The sequence below is a fragment of the Eulemur rufifrons genome, chromosome 15 (assembly GCF_041146395.1).
Source record: "Eulemur rufifrons isolate Redbay chromosome 15, OSU_ERuf_1, whole genome shotgun sequence".
Lineage (NCBI taxonomy): Eukaryota > Metazoa > Chordata > Mammalia > Primates > Lemuridae > Eulemur > Eulemur rufifrons.
This window is the reverse complement of record NC_090997.1, coordinates 68734050-68747164: the sequence shown is the minus strand read 5'-3', so window position 1 is coordinate 68747164 and position 13115 is coordinate 68734050. Positions and strand designations below refer to the sequence as shown.

At 36.2% G+C, this 13115-nt stretch overlaps 1 protein-coding gene across 1 annotated transcript; it reads left to right on the top strand.

The window, feature by feature from the left end:
* Positions 1–10891: 10891 nt before the first annotated feature.
* LOC138395108 (transmembrane protein 230-like) lies at positions 10892–11329 on the top strand. Its single transcript, XM_069487580.1, has 2 exons — positions 10892–11005; positions 11066–11329. The coding sequence occupies exons 1-2, from the start codon at positions 10892–10894 to the stop codon at positions 11327–11329; spliced, it is 378 nt and encodes a 125-aa protein (XP_069343681.1).
* Positions 11330–13115: the final 1786 nt, after the last annotated feature.

The window sequence follows — 13115 nt, the reverse complement described above, 5'->3', positions numbered from 1 at the left end:
TTTCAGCTCTATCCCACAGATTTTGATGTCTCATTTCTTTTTCATTCCGTTCAATATATATTTTTAAATTTCCCTTAAGACTTTCTCATTGACCCATAAATTATTTTTAAGTGTGGTGTTTAGCTTCTAGATGTTTGGAAATTTTCTTATTATTTTTTCTGTGATTAATTTATATATAATTATATGATTTCGTTACTGTCAGAGAATATACTTTGTATGATGTTATATCAAAGTTAAATTTCTGATTTTGGATTTATCTTATTTGGCATTTACACAGCTTCTTAAATCTGTATGCTTTTGCTTCTCACCAAATTTTAGAACTTTTCAGCCATCCTGCACTCATTCATTGTTTTTTGCTATTCCAATGAAACAAATGTTAGAAGCTTTGTTATTGTTCCATAGATCCCTGAGTTTCTAGTCTTTTTTTTTTATCTATTCTCCTTATATAGCTCAATTAGATAATTTCTATTGATTTATCTTCAAGATTATTGGTTATTTCCTCTGTCATTTCCATTCTGCTTTTGAGCCCATCTCATGAGTTTTTTAAATGTTATTATTTTTCTCAGTTCTAAAATTTTCATTTTATTCTTATTTATCCCCTTATTTCTTTTCTGAGTTTTCTGTTTTTCCATTTGTTTCCAGAGTGTTTATATTTGCTTCTTTTTTTTTTTTTTTTTTTTTTTTGGTTTAGTGTTGTTTTTTTTTCACTGATGGGATATATTTGCTTCTTGGAGTATGTTGATGATGACTGCTTTAAAATCTTTGTTAGAGAATTCCAACATTTTTGCCATCTTGGCATTAGCATCTGCTGTCTTTTTAAATTCAAGTTAAGAATTCCTGGTTCTTGGTATGACAAATAATTTTGGATTGTATCTTAGATATTTTTATATTTTAAGACCCTACTTCCTATATAAATCTTCTATTTTAGTAGGCAGTCAACTTTCTTAAATTCTTAATACATGTCCAAATCCAATTTTGTAAGCTATAGTTTGAAAGTCAATTTAGTTTTCAAAACCTGTGAAGTAAAATTCTGGTCTGCCTTTGTATGTGCTACACAGAGGTCAATTTGAAATATGAGCAGTATTCACACAATAATTCAATTTTCACAGCTTTTGTGGTGTTGATTCTTCTTGATTTTATGCATAGGCCATTTGGGATTTTGCTTAGAAATTTATCCGCAGACTTAGAGAATTCCACCCACCCCCAGTCTCTTATCCATATTCTTTACCCCATTCTGTAATTGAGAGGGGATGGTGAGCTACCTCTTTGCCCTTGTTCACTTAATGAAAATTAGGGAAATAGGCACTGCCTCTGCTCCTATTAATGCAGGGTGGGGATGATTGACGGGACTCTACCTCACAGTCTCCACAAATGCAGGGCGCAGTGGGGACGGGAGAGGATGCCACCTCTGCTTGTGCTCATGTAGAGAAGGGGTGGTTAAAGAGGCTATAACCCACTGGCTCTGCAGTACCCAATGTGCAGGAGACAGTGTGGCTTCTACCTTCGTCTTTGCCTTGAGTAGAGTGGGTAGCGTAAAAAAGGATTTTGTTCTTCAAGGCTTCTCTTTTCTCAGTCTTTGTCTATGGAAAGCAGACCTTCTCAGGGCTTTTCAAAGTCTGTGCACATTGGAATTTCCAGGTGTAGATTGCTCTAGTGCCAGGCTTGGATATATAGGAGGAGAAAATAAACAACGGAGAGTTCACTACTAGGTCATCCCTGAAGTTCTGTGATCTTTGGCCAGTCTTTCTTCTTTTTTACACCATTCATAATCTTCTGATAGTTTCTTTATGTATTTTATTCAGGATTTTCAGTTATAATTAATGAGAGTAATAGGCTGGAATGTGCTTACTTTATCTCTCAGAGATCAAAGAGCTGAAATGAGAGGAACTGACCCATGAATTGGTCGATAACTATAATAAGGATAGAGGATGGGTGTTGGAGCTCAGAAAACTACCTCACAAAGAAGATCTCAGAAGAAGCCTCAGAAACAAAAGTTTTTTTCTGATCATTTCCTGCCCTCCTGTCTCTCAGTCTCATCCCCTTACCCACCGAAGGTTAGCCATAGAAACTAGAATCCATCTTCCCCAAGGTCTGTCACAGAAACCAGAGCCCTTTTTCCTAAAGCCAGACATAAAATTTAAAAATATTAGTTTAACCTTCCCTGCACCTTTCTATGTAAAAATTGGCCATAAAGAAATTATCTGACCCTACATTGTTTGACTATAGCTCATAAGACCCCCATGCCAGAAAGGGTCCTGACCCAAACCCTGAAGGAAGGAATGTATGCTCAGAGAAGCCAAGAGAATCTAGACAGACAGGCTTGCTGGGTTTCCCCATTTAGTCTGTTAATGTTAGATCATATTCTTTTTGTCCACTCATATTGCTACATGCTGTCTATATTTTGTTGAACCTAGGCATAAAAATGGACAATTTCCTCTATACCTTTTAGTCTTCATTCTAAAGGCTCCCATGTGTTCATGTTCTATAAATTTGTACTTCTTTTTTTCCCAATTAATCTGCTTTTTTCAAGTCGATTTTTCATCAGGATCTCAGAGGGCCAAGGGGAATTCATCGGGAATTCATACATGGGTGATATGAGTAGATGACATGAAATTCAAAACTGAGTGTTTTTGTGGAGGAGGGTGGGCTCATTGTCTGAAAGAAGCAATAAGAAGGAAGGAAGACAAAACCCCACTCATGAGAAAGAAAACAGCTACTATTTGAAAGAGTTACAAGGGAAGCGTTAACTTCACTGGAAAGAGACAAGTTTGTTACAACAAGATGATGAAGAACACCTTGCCAGAAGAGGTTGAAGTTATATAGTATTTGATTGATAACTGACCACGGATTTCAAAAGGTTTCAGGAGATGGGGAAGGGTATAATGTCTGAGAAAAGGCTTAGATTTTAGAGGATTTGATTAATAATTAATCATAATTTCAAAGGGAACAGAAATAGTGTTTCAGGAATTTGGAGTGATAGAATATGTACTCAGCAAAAGTAATGTCCAGAGTTTGGGCAAGGGGGAAGAGGAGTCGGAAGGATGAGTTGGAATCCCAGGTCTCTTGTGAAAACCAACATGGCTAGGATCAAGGGTATAATAGGATAGTCTTAAAGACCCCACAGCAGAAGAGAGTGGGGCTGCTGTGAGTTGAGGAGAGGGAGTGTGGGAGACCTGCCAAGATCACACAGGTTGTGGAGCATGTGCTGAGAGCCTCCTAGTGGGTGCATGTTTGCCTGAAAAAGTGGCTATTCTACAGTGTGCAGAAATGCCCTTTTGACTTCCGGGAGAAGCTGGGAGAAGATTAGTTTTATCTAATTGTGCTGACTCTAATTTGAGGAGAACCTGCTGATGAATGGTTAATTAAAATGTACAACTTTAAGTACTTTTATTTTAACATATAATAATGAAAATGATAAACTAAGCATTTTACTCAAGAAGCTAGAAAATAGAAAAGGAGAAAGGCATTCACAAGACAAAAACTGAAACTGATATTTTGAAAACAGACTAATAGTGGGATTTATAAATAAATACAAATGCTCATCTTCTTTCTGTTTTCCTGAAAAGATGAATGGTACAACCCGGCAGGCTAACTAAAAGGGAAAACACAAACAAGAAAGAGTAAGTTATACATATGACCACAATTCAAGTGGTGATGAAATGACATTACAACACCTGGCTAGTAAGCTGTAAAATATTGGTGGCTTTAATGCTTTTCCAGAGAAAATATGAATGAGCAATATTGAATTAAGATAGAAAACAATGATGAAGGATTAAAATACTGTGGAGGATGTTAAAAATACATTATCAAGTGCATTAGTTTCCTAGGGCTGTGGTAACAAAGTTCCACAAAATGGGTGGCACAAAACAACAGAAATTTGTTTTCTACAGTTTTGGAGGTTAGAAGTCTGAAATCAGTCTTCTAAAGGAGAATCCTTCCTTGCCTCTTCCAGCTTCTGGTAGCCCCAAGCATTCCTTAGCTTGAGGCCGCGTCACTCCATTTTCTGCCAATGCATTCCCCCTCTGTGTCTGTCTTCACATGGGTTCTCTTCTCTGTGTGTCTGTGTCTGTATGTTCTCTCTTCTTATAAGGACACTAGTTCATATTGGATTAAGGCCCACCCTACTCCACTATGAACACCTGTGTGCACACACTAAAGACATTGTCCTGTCACTAATGCAAAACTTGCTCTTCACAGCACAACTTGAATGAAACTCTCACACCCTTAAAGTTCTCCCACACAGGGTCACATTCCTCCTACTTTGTGCTTAAACACAACTAGAATGGTATGGAGATTAATATAAAAACTCTGTACATGTCTACTTGCTCCCCTTTTCTGAACATTTTTAGAAAACAAAGGTATGTAACAATTATAACCACGCACTGTTGGGGATTTTAATAAAACTCATAAAATTATTATATATGTAATATATCATATATATGTACATAATATGTGTAACAATAATAATACAAAAACAGAGAGGAGAGAAACTATTCTATAGCTCACAACAATGACATTAGTATAGTTCGGAAATAGAGGCTAATAAGTTAATATGCAAAATGTAAGCCCTAAAGCAACCACTAAGATAATGATCACAGAAATTCAAAATCATCAAATAAATTATAGTACCACCTCACATATTTATACTGAAAAACCCTACTTGGTTTTAGTTTGGGATTACACAGAATCTATGGATAAATTTGGGATGAACTACCATCCTAACTATATTGGAACTGTGATACAGGAACTTGGTAAGTCTTCCCATTTATTTAGATCCTCTTTAACTTCTCTCACTAATTTTTTACATTTTGTAATGTAAGGTCTTGCATTTCTTTTGTTAAAGTTGTTTTTTGGGTGCTAATATGAATTTTATTTTTGTCTTAATTTCTTTTTCATATTTTCCATCATTATGTAAAAATATAATGCATTTCTTTTATTATTCTTATATCTCATGACCTTACTAAAATGATTATTTCTGGAATTGTTTTTGTAGATATCTTGGAAATAAAATATATTTTATTAAAATAAAGACAGTTTTACCCTTTCTTTTCTAATCTGGATGCTTTAATTTCCATTCATTTAAATTTATTGCACTGGCTAAAACCTCCAGTATAAGGTAGAATAAAAGTGATGGGAGTGTACATCCTTGCCTAGTTCCCTATTTTAGGAGGAATGCATTTAGTCTTTCTCCATTAAGTATGATGTTAACTGTGAGTTTCTTGTAGATCTCCTTCATCAGTTTTTCAAAGTTACTTACTATATTTGTTTGCTGAGAGCTTTTATGAAAACGAAGTTTGGATTTGGTCAATTACCTTTTATTTGCCTAACTCGATGCTATTTTGATATTTTTCTTCCTTTTATTAATATTGTACATTTCATTAAATTAATTTTTGGATGCTTGAACTGACTTTGTATTCTAGAGATTCATCTCACTTTGTCATACTCTCCTATATAAATAGCTGGATTCCGCTTGCTAATATTTTGTTAATAATTTAATGAGGTATTTTGGTCTATAGTTTTACTTCTTAGCACATATTTGTATGTATTGGGTGCATAAAACAATTTAGAAAGTTCTCCCTATCTCTTTAGTTTTGGAAAGTATTTGTGAATGATTGGTGGTGTGTCATCTTAAAGTGTTTGATAGAATTGACCTGATAATCCATCTGAGCTTAGATTCTTTCTTTGTGGTAAATTTTAAGTTAGCAATTCTTTTTGTTTAATTGATATAAATCAACTCAGATTTTATAATTCCTCTTGAGTCAGTTTTGGTAATTTGTGTTTTTCTGTGGCATTTTTCCATTTCTTCTAAGTTACCACATTTGCTTATATGACATTCATCATAATAATCTTTATTGCCCTTTTCATTCTGTAGTGTCTATACTGATGTTCTCTCATTTTTAATTGTGTATTTTCTCTTTTTTCTTATTCATTTTACCTTAAGGTTTGAGAATTTTGTTGATCTCTTTTAATAAGCAACTTTTAGATTTATTGATTTTCTCTAGATTTTTGTTTTCTTGCTTTTATTTAATTGATATTTACTCTAATGTTAATAATTTATTTTGTTCTGTTTTCCTTGCAGAATTTTCTTCTACTTTTCTAGTTTCCTAAGGTGAAAGGTTAGGTTCTTAATTTGAGATCATTTTACTCATATAAACATTTAAAGCTACAAAGTTCCCTTTAAGCACTGTTTGGGCTCATCTCATAAATTTTATGTATTTTCATTTACATTCAGTTCAAATTATTTTTTAAGTTTCATTATAATTTCCTTTTATTTCAATGAGATAAAAATAATAAAGCCTCTAATTTGTGTAGCTTTGTACTTACATTATATCTATGCATTTTATACATTCAATAAACTGTATTATAATCATTGTTTTAAATAGTGGATCAGAACAGAGAACCCAGATATAAAATCATCCTCATACTGCCATCTGATCTTTGACAAAGCAGACAAAAACATACACTGGAGAAAAGACTCCCTATTCTATAAATGGTGCTGGGAAAATTGGATAGCCACATGTAGCAGACTGAAACAGGATCCACACCTCTCACCACTCACAAAAATTCATGATGGATAACAAACTTAAACCTAAGGCATAAAACTATAACAATTCTAGAAAAGATTGGAAAAACTCTTATAGACATTGGCCTAGGCAAAGAATTTATGAAGAAAACCCCAAAGGCAATCACAGCAACAACAAAAATAAATAAATTGGACCTGATTAAATTAAAAAGCTTCTGCACAGCCAAGGAGATGATCAATAGAGTGAATAGACAACCTACAGAATGGGAGAAAATATTTGCAAGCTATATATCTGATAAAGGGCTAATAACTAGAATCTACAAAGAACTCAAGCAAATCAGCAAGAAAACATCAAACAACCCCATTACAAAGTAGACAAAAGATACGAATAGAAGCATTTCAATAGAAGATGGACTAATGATCAATAAGCATATGAAAAAAAATGCTCACGATCTCTAATTATCAGGGAAATGCAAATCAAAACCACAATGAAATATCACCTAATTCCAGTGAGAATGGCTTTTATCAAAACGTCCCAAAGCAATAGATGCTGGTGTGGATGCAGAGAGAAAAGAACACTTATATACTGTTGGTGGGACTGCAAACTGGTATAACCTCTATGGAAAGTAGTGTGGAGATACCTCAAAGAACTGAAAGTCGACCTATAATTTGATCCAGCAATCCCACTACTGCGTATTTACCCAAAGGAACATAAGTCATTTTATCAAAAAGATACCTGTGCTCAAATGTTTATTGCAGCTCAATTCACAATGGCAAAGATGTGGAAATAACCCAAGTACCCATCGATACATGAGTAGATTAATAAAATGTGGTATATGTGTATGTATACCATGGAATATTACTCAGCCATAAAAAATGGTGAACTAATACCTTTTCTAACAACCTGGAAGGAACTGGAGACCATCCCTTTAAGTGAAATATCACAAGAATGGAAAAACAAAAACCACATGAACTCACTACTAAATTGGAACTAACAGATCAACACTCATGTGCACTTATGGTAGTAAAATTCAGTGGAAATCAAGCAGTGGGAGGAGGGAGGAGGAAATGGGTGAACTGACGCCTAATGGGTACAATGCACACTATCTGGGTGATGGACACACTTATAACTTTGACTCAATCTATACAAAAGCAATTCATGTAACCAAAACATTTGTACCCCCATAATATTCTGAAAAAAATGAGAAATTAGAGAAATGCACACATGCACAAACACACATACACAGTTGATTCTTGTTGTGTAGTAGTTATGTTCTGTAAAGTCACCATGGGCAATGGATTAGTGAATACTGAGCCATTGTTCCTAGGGTAAATATAGGGTTAGGTTTCTGCAAGGCTCCCTTAACAATATTTTCATCAACTGATCAAGACATAAATTCATTTTATGTATTTTTCTGTTTATAAACACCTTACTTAACTTATGGTTTTTACAATTAGTTATATTCAATATTTCTGTCAGGAGCTCAGCTGAACTGGAGACAGGGCTGAGCTGTCTGGTTTCACAGTAGCCAATTAAAGCAACCATGAGCCAAAATGAAAGTAACAGTGAAGTCTTTGATGACTTGCTGCCCCGGCATAAACATGAGTCTAAAACAGGGTAAAACACAAAGTCCCTGTCCATTTTCCCTGTGAACAGTGCGCTGGTGATGGGTCAGGTGAACCACCATTGACTTGGGTTTTGTTTCACTATTGAGAGAGCCCCAAGCAACAAGGCTCTTCGAGTTTTATGGAACTCAGAGTCGGGGAGGAGGCAGGGTTAGGAGTGAAAAACTATTAGGTACTGAGTTAGAATGGTGAAAAGTGTCTTCAAGCTTTCCTCTTCCTCTCCCTAATAAGGAGGACTGGGCAAAAGTGCCTAAGGAAGACCTCTGCCCAAGTCCTCAGATGAAGAGACATAGGAAAGAAGCCACCTGGACAAGGGATGCAAATATATGAAGAGCACAACAGGCCAGCATCCTTGACCCTAATTCCCTTCAGTGACTGTAGTGCACTGGCTGTGTACTGGTGTGGGGAGGGCGGTTTTCCCTGGTGAGGCCTGCCAGGTAAAGTCTTTGTAATTGCCTGTGGTCAAGCCTGAAAAATCAACATGTTTTTAATCAGCAGCTGGACTCCTTATTTCTTTTTAATATTTTAGACTATATTGCCTTTTTAATCATGTAAGACAGCCAGTACTAGTAGAGAAAAGCTTAATATTCTCCCGAACCCAGTTACGTGACCATAAATTACTTTAGCTTTCCTCTTCATAACAGTGCTATCCACTGTGCTGCTTTTATTGTTCAGCGTCTCATGAATCCACCAATTTAGCTACTTTTCCACCTTTTCCATAGCTTCACCACACACTGTAGATGTTATTTTAGCACTTCCTATAGTGGCCTCATATATAGATTGGTGAATGTCCTCTTTCATTTTTTGGATGTACCATATTGGTGGTTAATTAACATAAATTTATGGCTACAGTCCTATAATTCATGCCTGAACAAAGCTTATCTAATACAAGTTTTTTCCTTTTAAGGCACATCACAGCCTTTTTGCACTTAGGAATACTATATGGCACCTTAGCACTATTCTGGGGCTTATTTATTTATTTATTTTTGAGACAGTCTCACTTTGTCACCCAGGCTAGAATGCCATGGTGTCAGCCTAGCTATGAAAGTTGGCCCATTCAGGATGAGAATGCACTTTCTTGCCCCAGTTTAATTCTCTTTTCTCATACAGATCTCGCCTAACTGCTCTTCTCTTTCATGAAACAAAGATCCAGTCTCAAAAACCCATAATTGACAGTTCTGAGACACTATCTCTATCATGTGGTTTATACCAAATGTGATCATATACAGATAACACATTAAATCAGAATGAAATTCAAGTTCAACTCCATTACAAATGATTGTACCTCAGTTTCTTAATAGTTGGGAGATCTTCTACAACTAAGTCATTGCTGGCTTTAATATTAACCAACTGTGTGACACTGCATAAAGTATACAAGTCCAACTTTATATTTCTGAGATACATTAGAGGAAAGAGATTGTAGGAAATGTTATGAAAATGAAGGTAAGATTTAAGCTTTAATATTAAATTTAAATAGTTACAAATTTAAAAAGTTATAGAGAATTATCTTAGTCATATATTTACATTTTATAGTAAATTTAAACAAAAAACACTGGATTTACAAAAGTAAATGACTTACTGCTAGGCTCTTGGTGTTTAGGAAAATTCCAAAGAACTACTATTACTTCCGTAGAGAAGTAATTCTAGTTGGGATGATGATATAATCCCAAGTAAAAAATAATACATTTAAAAAATAGAACTCACTGGTTGAATTTAAAATACATAATCCAAATGAGGTTGAATTGAATTAAATGATAAATGTTGTAGGTGATAAATTTTAAGATGAATTGTTAAGTACTAAGAGCCTAGATTAGTAAGAAGTAGGCCTAGAGCACAGAGGAGAGAGAATCACGTATTTGTCTGGTAAAGAACTTCACAGTAGAGGCTGTAGCTCAGGTTCATAGAATCTAGGTGGATGTGGGAAAGAGCTTAGAAGTCTCAATTCAAGCTCCATGAAGTAAGCACCCCCTCTAGAATACCCCACCAGAAGACCACACTACTTCTGATCAGACCCTGGCATGACAAAGGGCACAGCACTCCAGCAAGGCAGCCAATTCAATACAACTAGCAGGAAAACTGTTATCTATAAAACGAACCAAAATTTAGGAGTGAAAGGCCTCAAACTCTTTGAACAAACAGCCTTGTCCTTGATCATGTCAGGATGGCAGCTCCATGGAGGGAGCCATGCAAGGCAGTTTGCAGTCTTCATTCAGTAAATATTCACAATAATCTTATGCAGCAAAGTTACTATGTTCTTATCCAGAAGGAACTAGACCCCTGGATATGCACTATGACCAAGGCTACACAGTTTTAGTAAGAAGCAGAACCAGGATTTTCCCAGGTTTGATTCCAAAACTCACCATCTCTCCTCTCTTCTTGTCTGGCCATTTGAGGCTTACATTAGCTATGTCTATTGCATGTTAGACAAATGGAAAGGAAGGGAGGCCAGAGAGAACATGAAAATTCTGTGCATTTGACTGAGTAAAATCTAATGAATACAATCTAATCTACTGAATCTGTTAATAAATAGTTTCAATGATATCGCAACTTTATATGACAAACATGAGATACCATTAAAAAATGGCAGTCTCCCAGAAACAGTTAATTAGGTGCAGGCAGATGAATGAGAGGTACTGGGGAAACCTATCGCGCGGGTAGGGATAGTCCGTTGGGCTGGTGCAACGGGGCTGAAACGCCGCCCCCTTGTGGCTGCCTGGAAGCGCCCCCCTCACTCCGCGGGTTATGGTGCCCACTCGTCCCAGCGTGGCCACTGGGATCCCCGTTAGCAAAGCGAAATACTTGAAGATCTCCAGCACTGACGACAGACACGTTAAGCTTCAGAAGAAAACTTTAACTGTTCAAGCTAGCTTTGAATCAAAAAGAAGGTCAGGTGTCCTGAAATCTCACTTTTTAAAGTTTAAGAAAAGCCCTCCTAAGATTCCTTATAAGGCCATCGCCTGCGCCACCGTGCAGTTTTTGATCGGCTCCTTTCTGGTTATCACGGGCTGCCTTCTGCTGGCAGGCTACATCAGCGAAGTGGGGGCCCACCGGGCGGTTCCCGTCCTGGTCATTGGCATGCTGGTGTTCCTGCCTGGCTCTTACCACCTATTCATCGCCTATGGAGCATACAGAGGCTGCCAGGGCTACTCCTACGATGACCTTCCGGACTGTGATAATTAGCCCCCACCGCAGCAAGGACAGAACAGTCACAGCTGGGACTGAGCAGAGCTTCAGGCATTTGGCAGAAGCTGTGGAAATCTGCACCTAAGAATTAAGGAATTAAGTAGCTTTGTAGGTGCTTAGCGAAATGATGGCCAGAGTTTATAGATCCATTCCCAAAATGTTAAATCAGTTTGCCATTAGCCAAATAGTAAACTGGGACATGCTCTATTTTTAATCATCCTTTGTCAGGTAAAAGCTCCAGACAAAAGAATAGCAATGTTAATTGTATGGGGAAGTAAAAAGTTTTGCTGTAGAGCAAAATGTTGGGCCACCATCCCATTACGAGTCAAACACTTCCTTTAAATAGTCCTCATTGACAATTTGACCTTGTGGCAAATAAAAAAAGGTGATATGTCTAATTCACATTATCGAGTAATTTAATTTTGAAAATTTATGGTTAACCTATCTCCCACACTGCTGTTAACTTTGTGTTCTTTTGATGATCTTGGTAAAGTGAAATATCAATTTGGGGGGAGCAGTGGGAAAGAGCATTACAACTGTGTTTTGCAGAGGCTCCATGAGCCTTGGAGTAAGACAGAACTGGTTTAAATCCCAGATGCAAATTTTCTAGCTATCTGACCTTGGACAAATTACCTTAATATTCTGACACAGAGTTTGAAACTATAGTTCCTAGGGCTTGGGATTTCAGTAGGAGTCAAATAAAGTATTTTATATCAACAACATGGCACGTAGGTATTCCCAAAACTATTAATTCCTCATTGTAACATAGGGTTCTGTAGAAGACTGCACTTAAAGTTAACTAAAGCCACAATGAATTATATCCATTCGCTTAGTTGGTCACCCAAGAGAATTAGATTGCTAATATGTAAAGTTACAATCTCAGTTTAAAGCAGGACACTGGCTTGCTTTTTAATTGTATTAACCCTCTCCTCTTGAGTCCCATATAAGGAAAAGCCAGGATTTTGAGGGCCTGGAGCTTATATAATTTGGAGAGGTCTCAGGAAAAATAATACAAAATTATGACTACAGAATTAATTGAAGGCATGGCAATGGGATTATGCAATTGTGAGGCCCTGCAGCTTGAGTTTCATTAGTTTCTCGGTAAGTCTGGCTCAGAGAAGGTGAAGAAGGAATCTAGAGAAAATAAATGAATGTGAGGATATATCTGCAATTAAGGCTGTGGCTCCAGATTAAAGGGAACAGATGATAAAGCAGTAGTGTTTTCTAGGGTAAAGGAAACCCTTTTTCATCCTATCAAAAGAAATACTTTCTGAAATGTTGTGTTATGTTACATAAAGGATAAAGATTTAGACTTGTGAAAGATGAAGAAAAGACTGTATTTTCTGGATAAAGAATATAGGCAGTTCATAAAGGAGAAGAGAGATACTCTTAAGTTTGTTACCTTTAGAATAATCAACATGTGCACAAGTTAGAAAAAGAATTTGGTCGTCTTCTCTGGGGACTATATTGTGCACCTAGATTTATAAATGAGGTGGAAAAATGATAAATTTCTAAATATTATGTTGAGATCAAATTTTTGCTAAATGAACAGGGATACTATGAGCTATAATTTGTTTGGGCTTTAATAGCATCATCATAATTCTCCCTCTTATTAGAAACTACAGAATATATAGAAAAGTCCAATGGAAAAGTAACTGGTAAAAAGGCCACCACACATTTTATAAGAATAATTAAAATTATAAGGGACTCGGTCATGAAAAGGCAGTGCCTTTTGTATAAAAAGAACACTTAATCAAATGTGCAATGGTAGTTAAGGAATGTC

Bases quoted from the DNA above. Each gene is read 5' to 3' on its own strand.
- LOC138395108 (XM_069487580.1), top strand. From the start codon at position 10,892: ATGGTGCCCACTCGTCCCAGCGTGGCCACTGGGATCCCCGTTAGCAAA. The intron at 11,006-11,065 runs GTTCAAGCTAGC...CACTTTTTAAAG, and splicing joins TTCAGAAGAAAACTTTAACT to TTTAAGAAAAGCCCTCCTAA.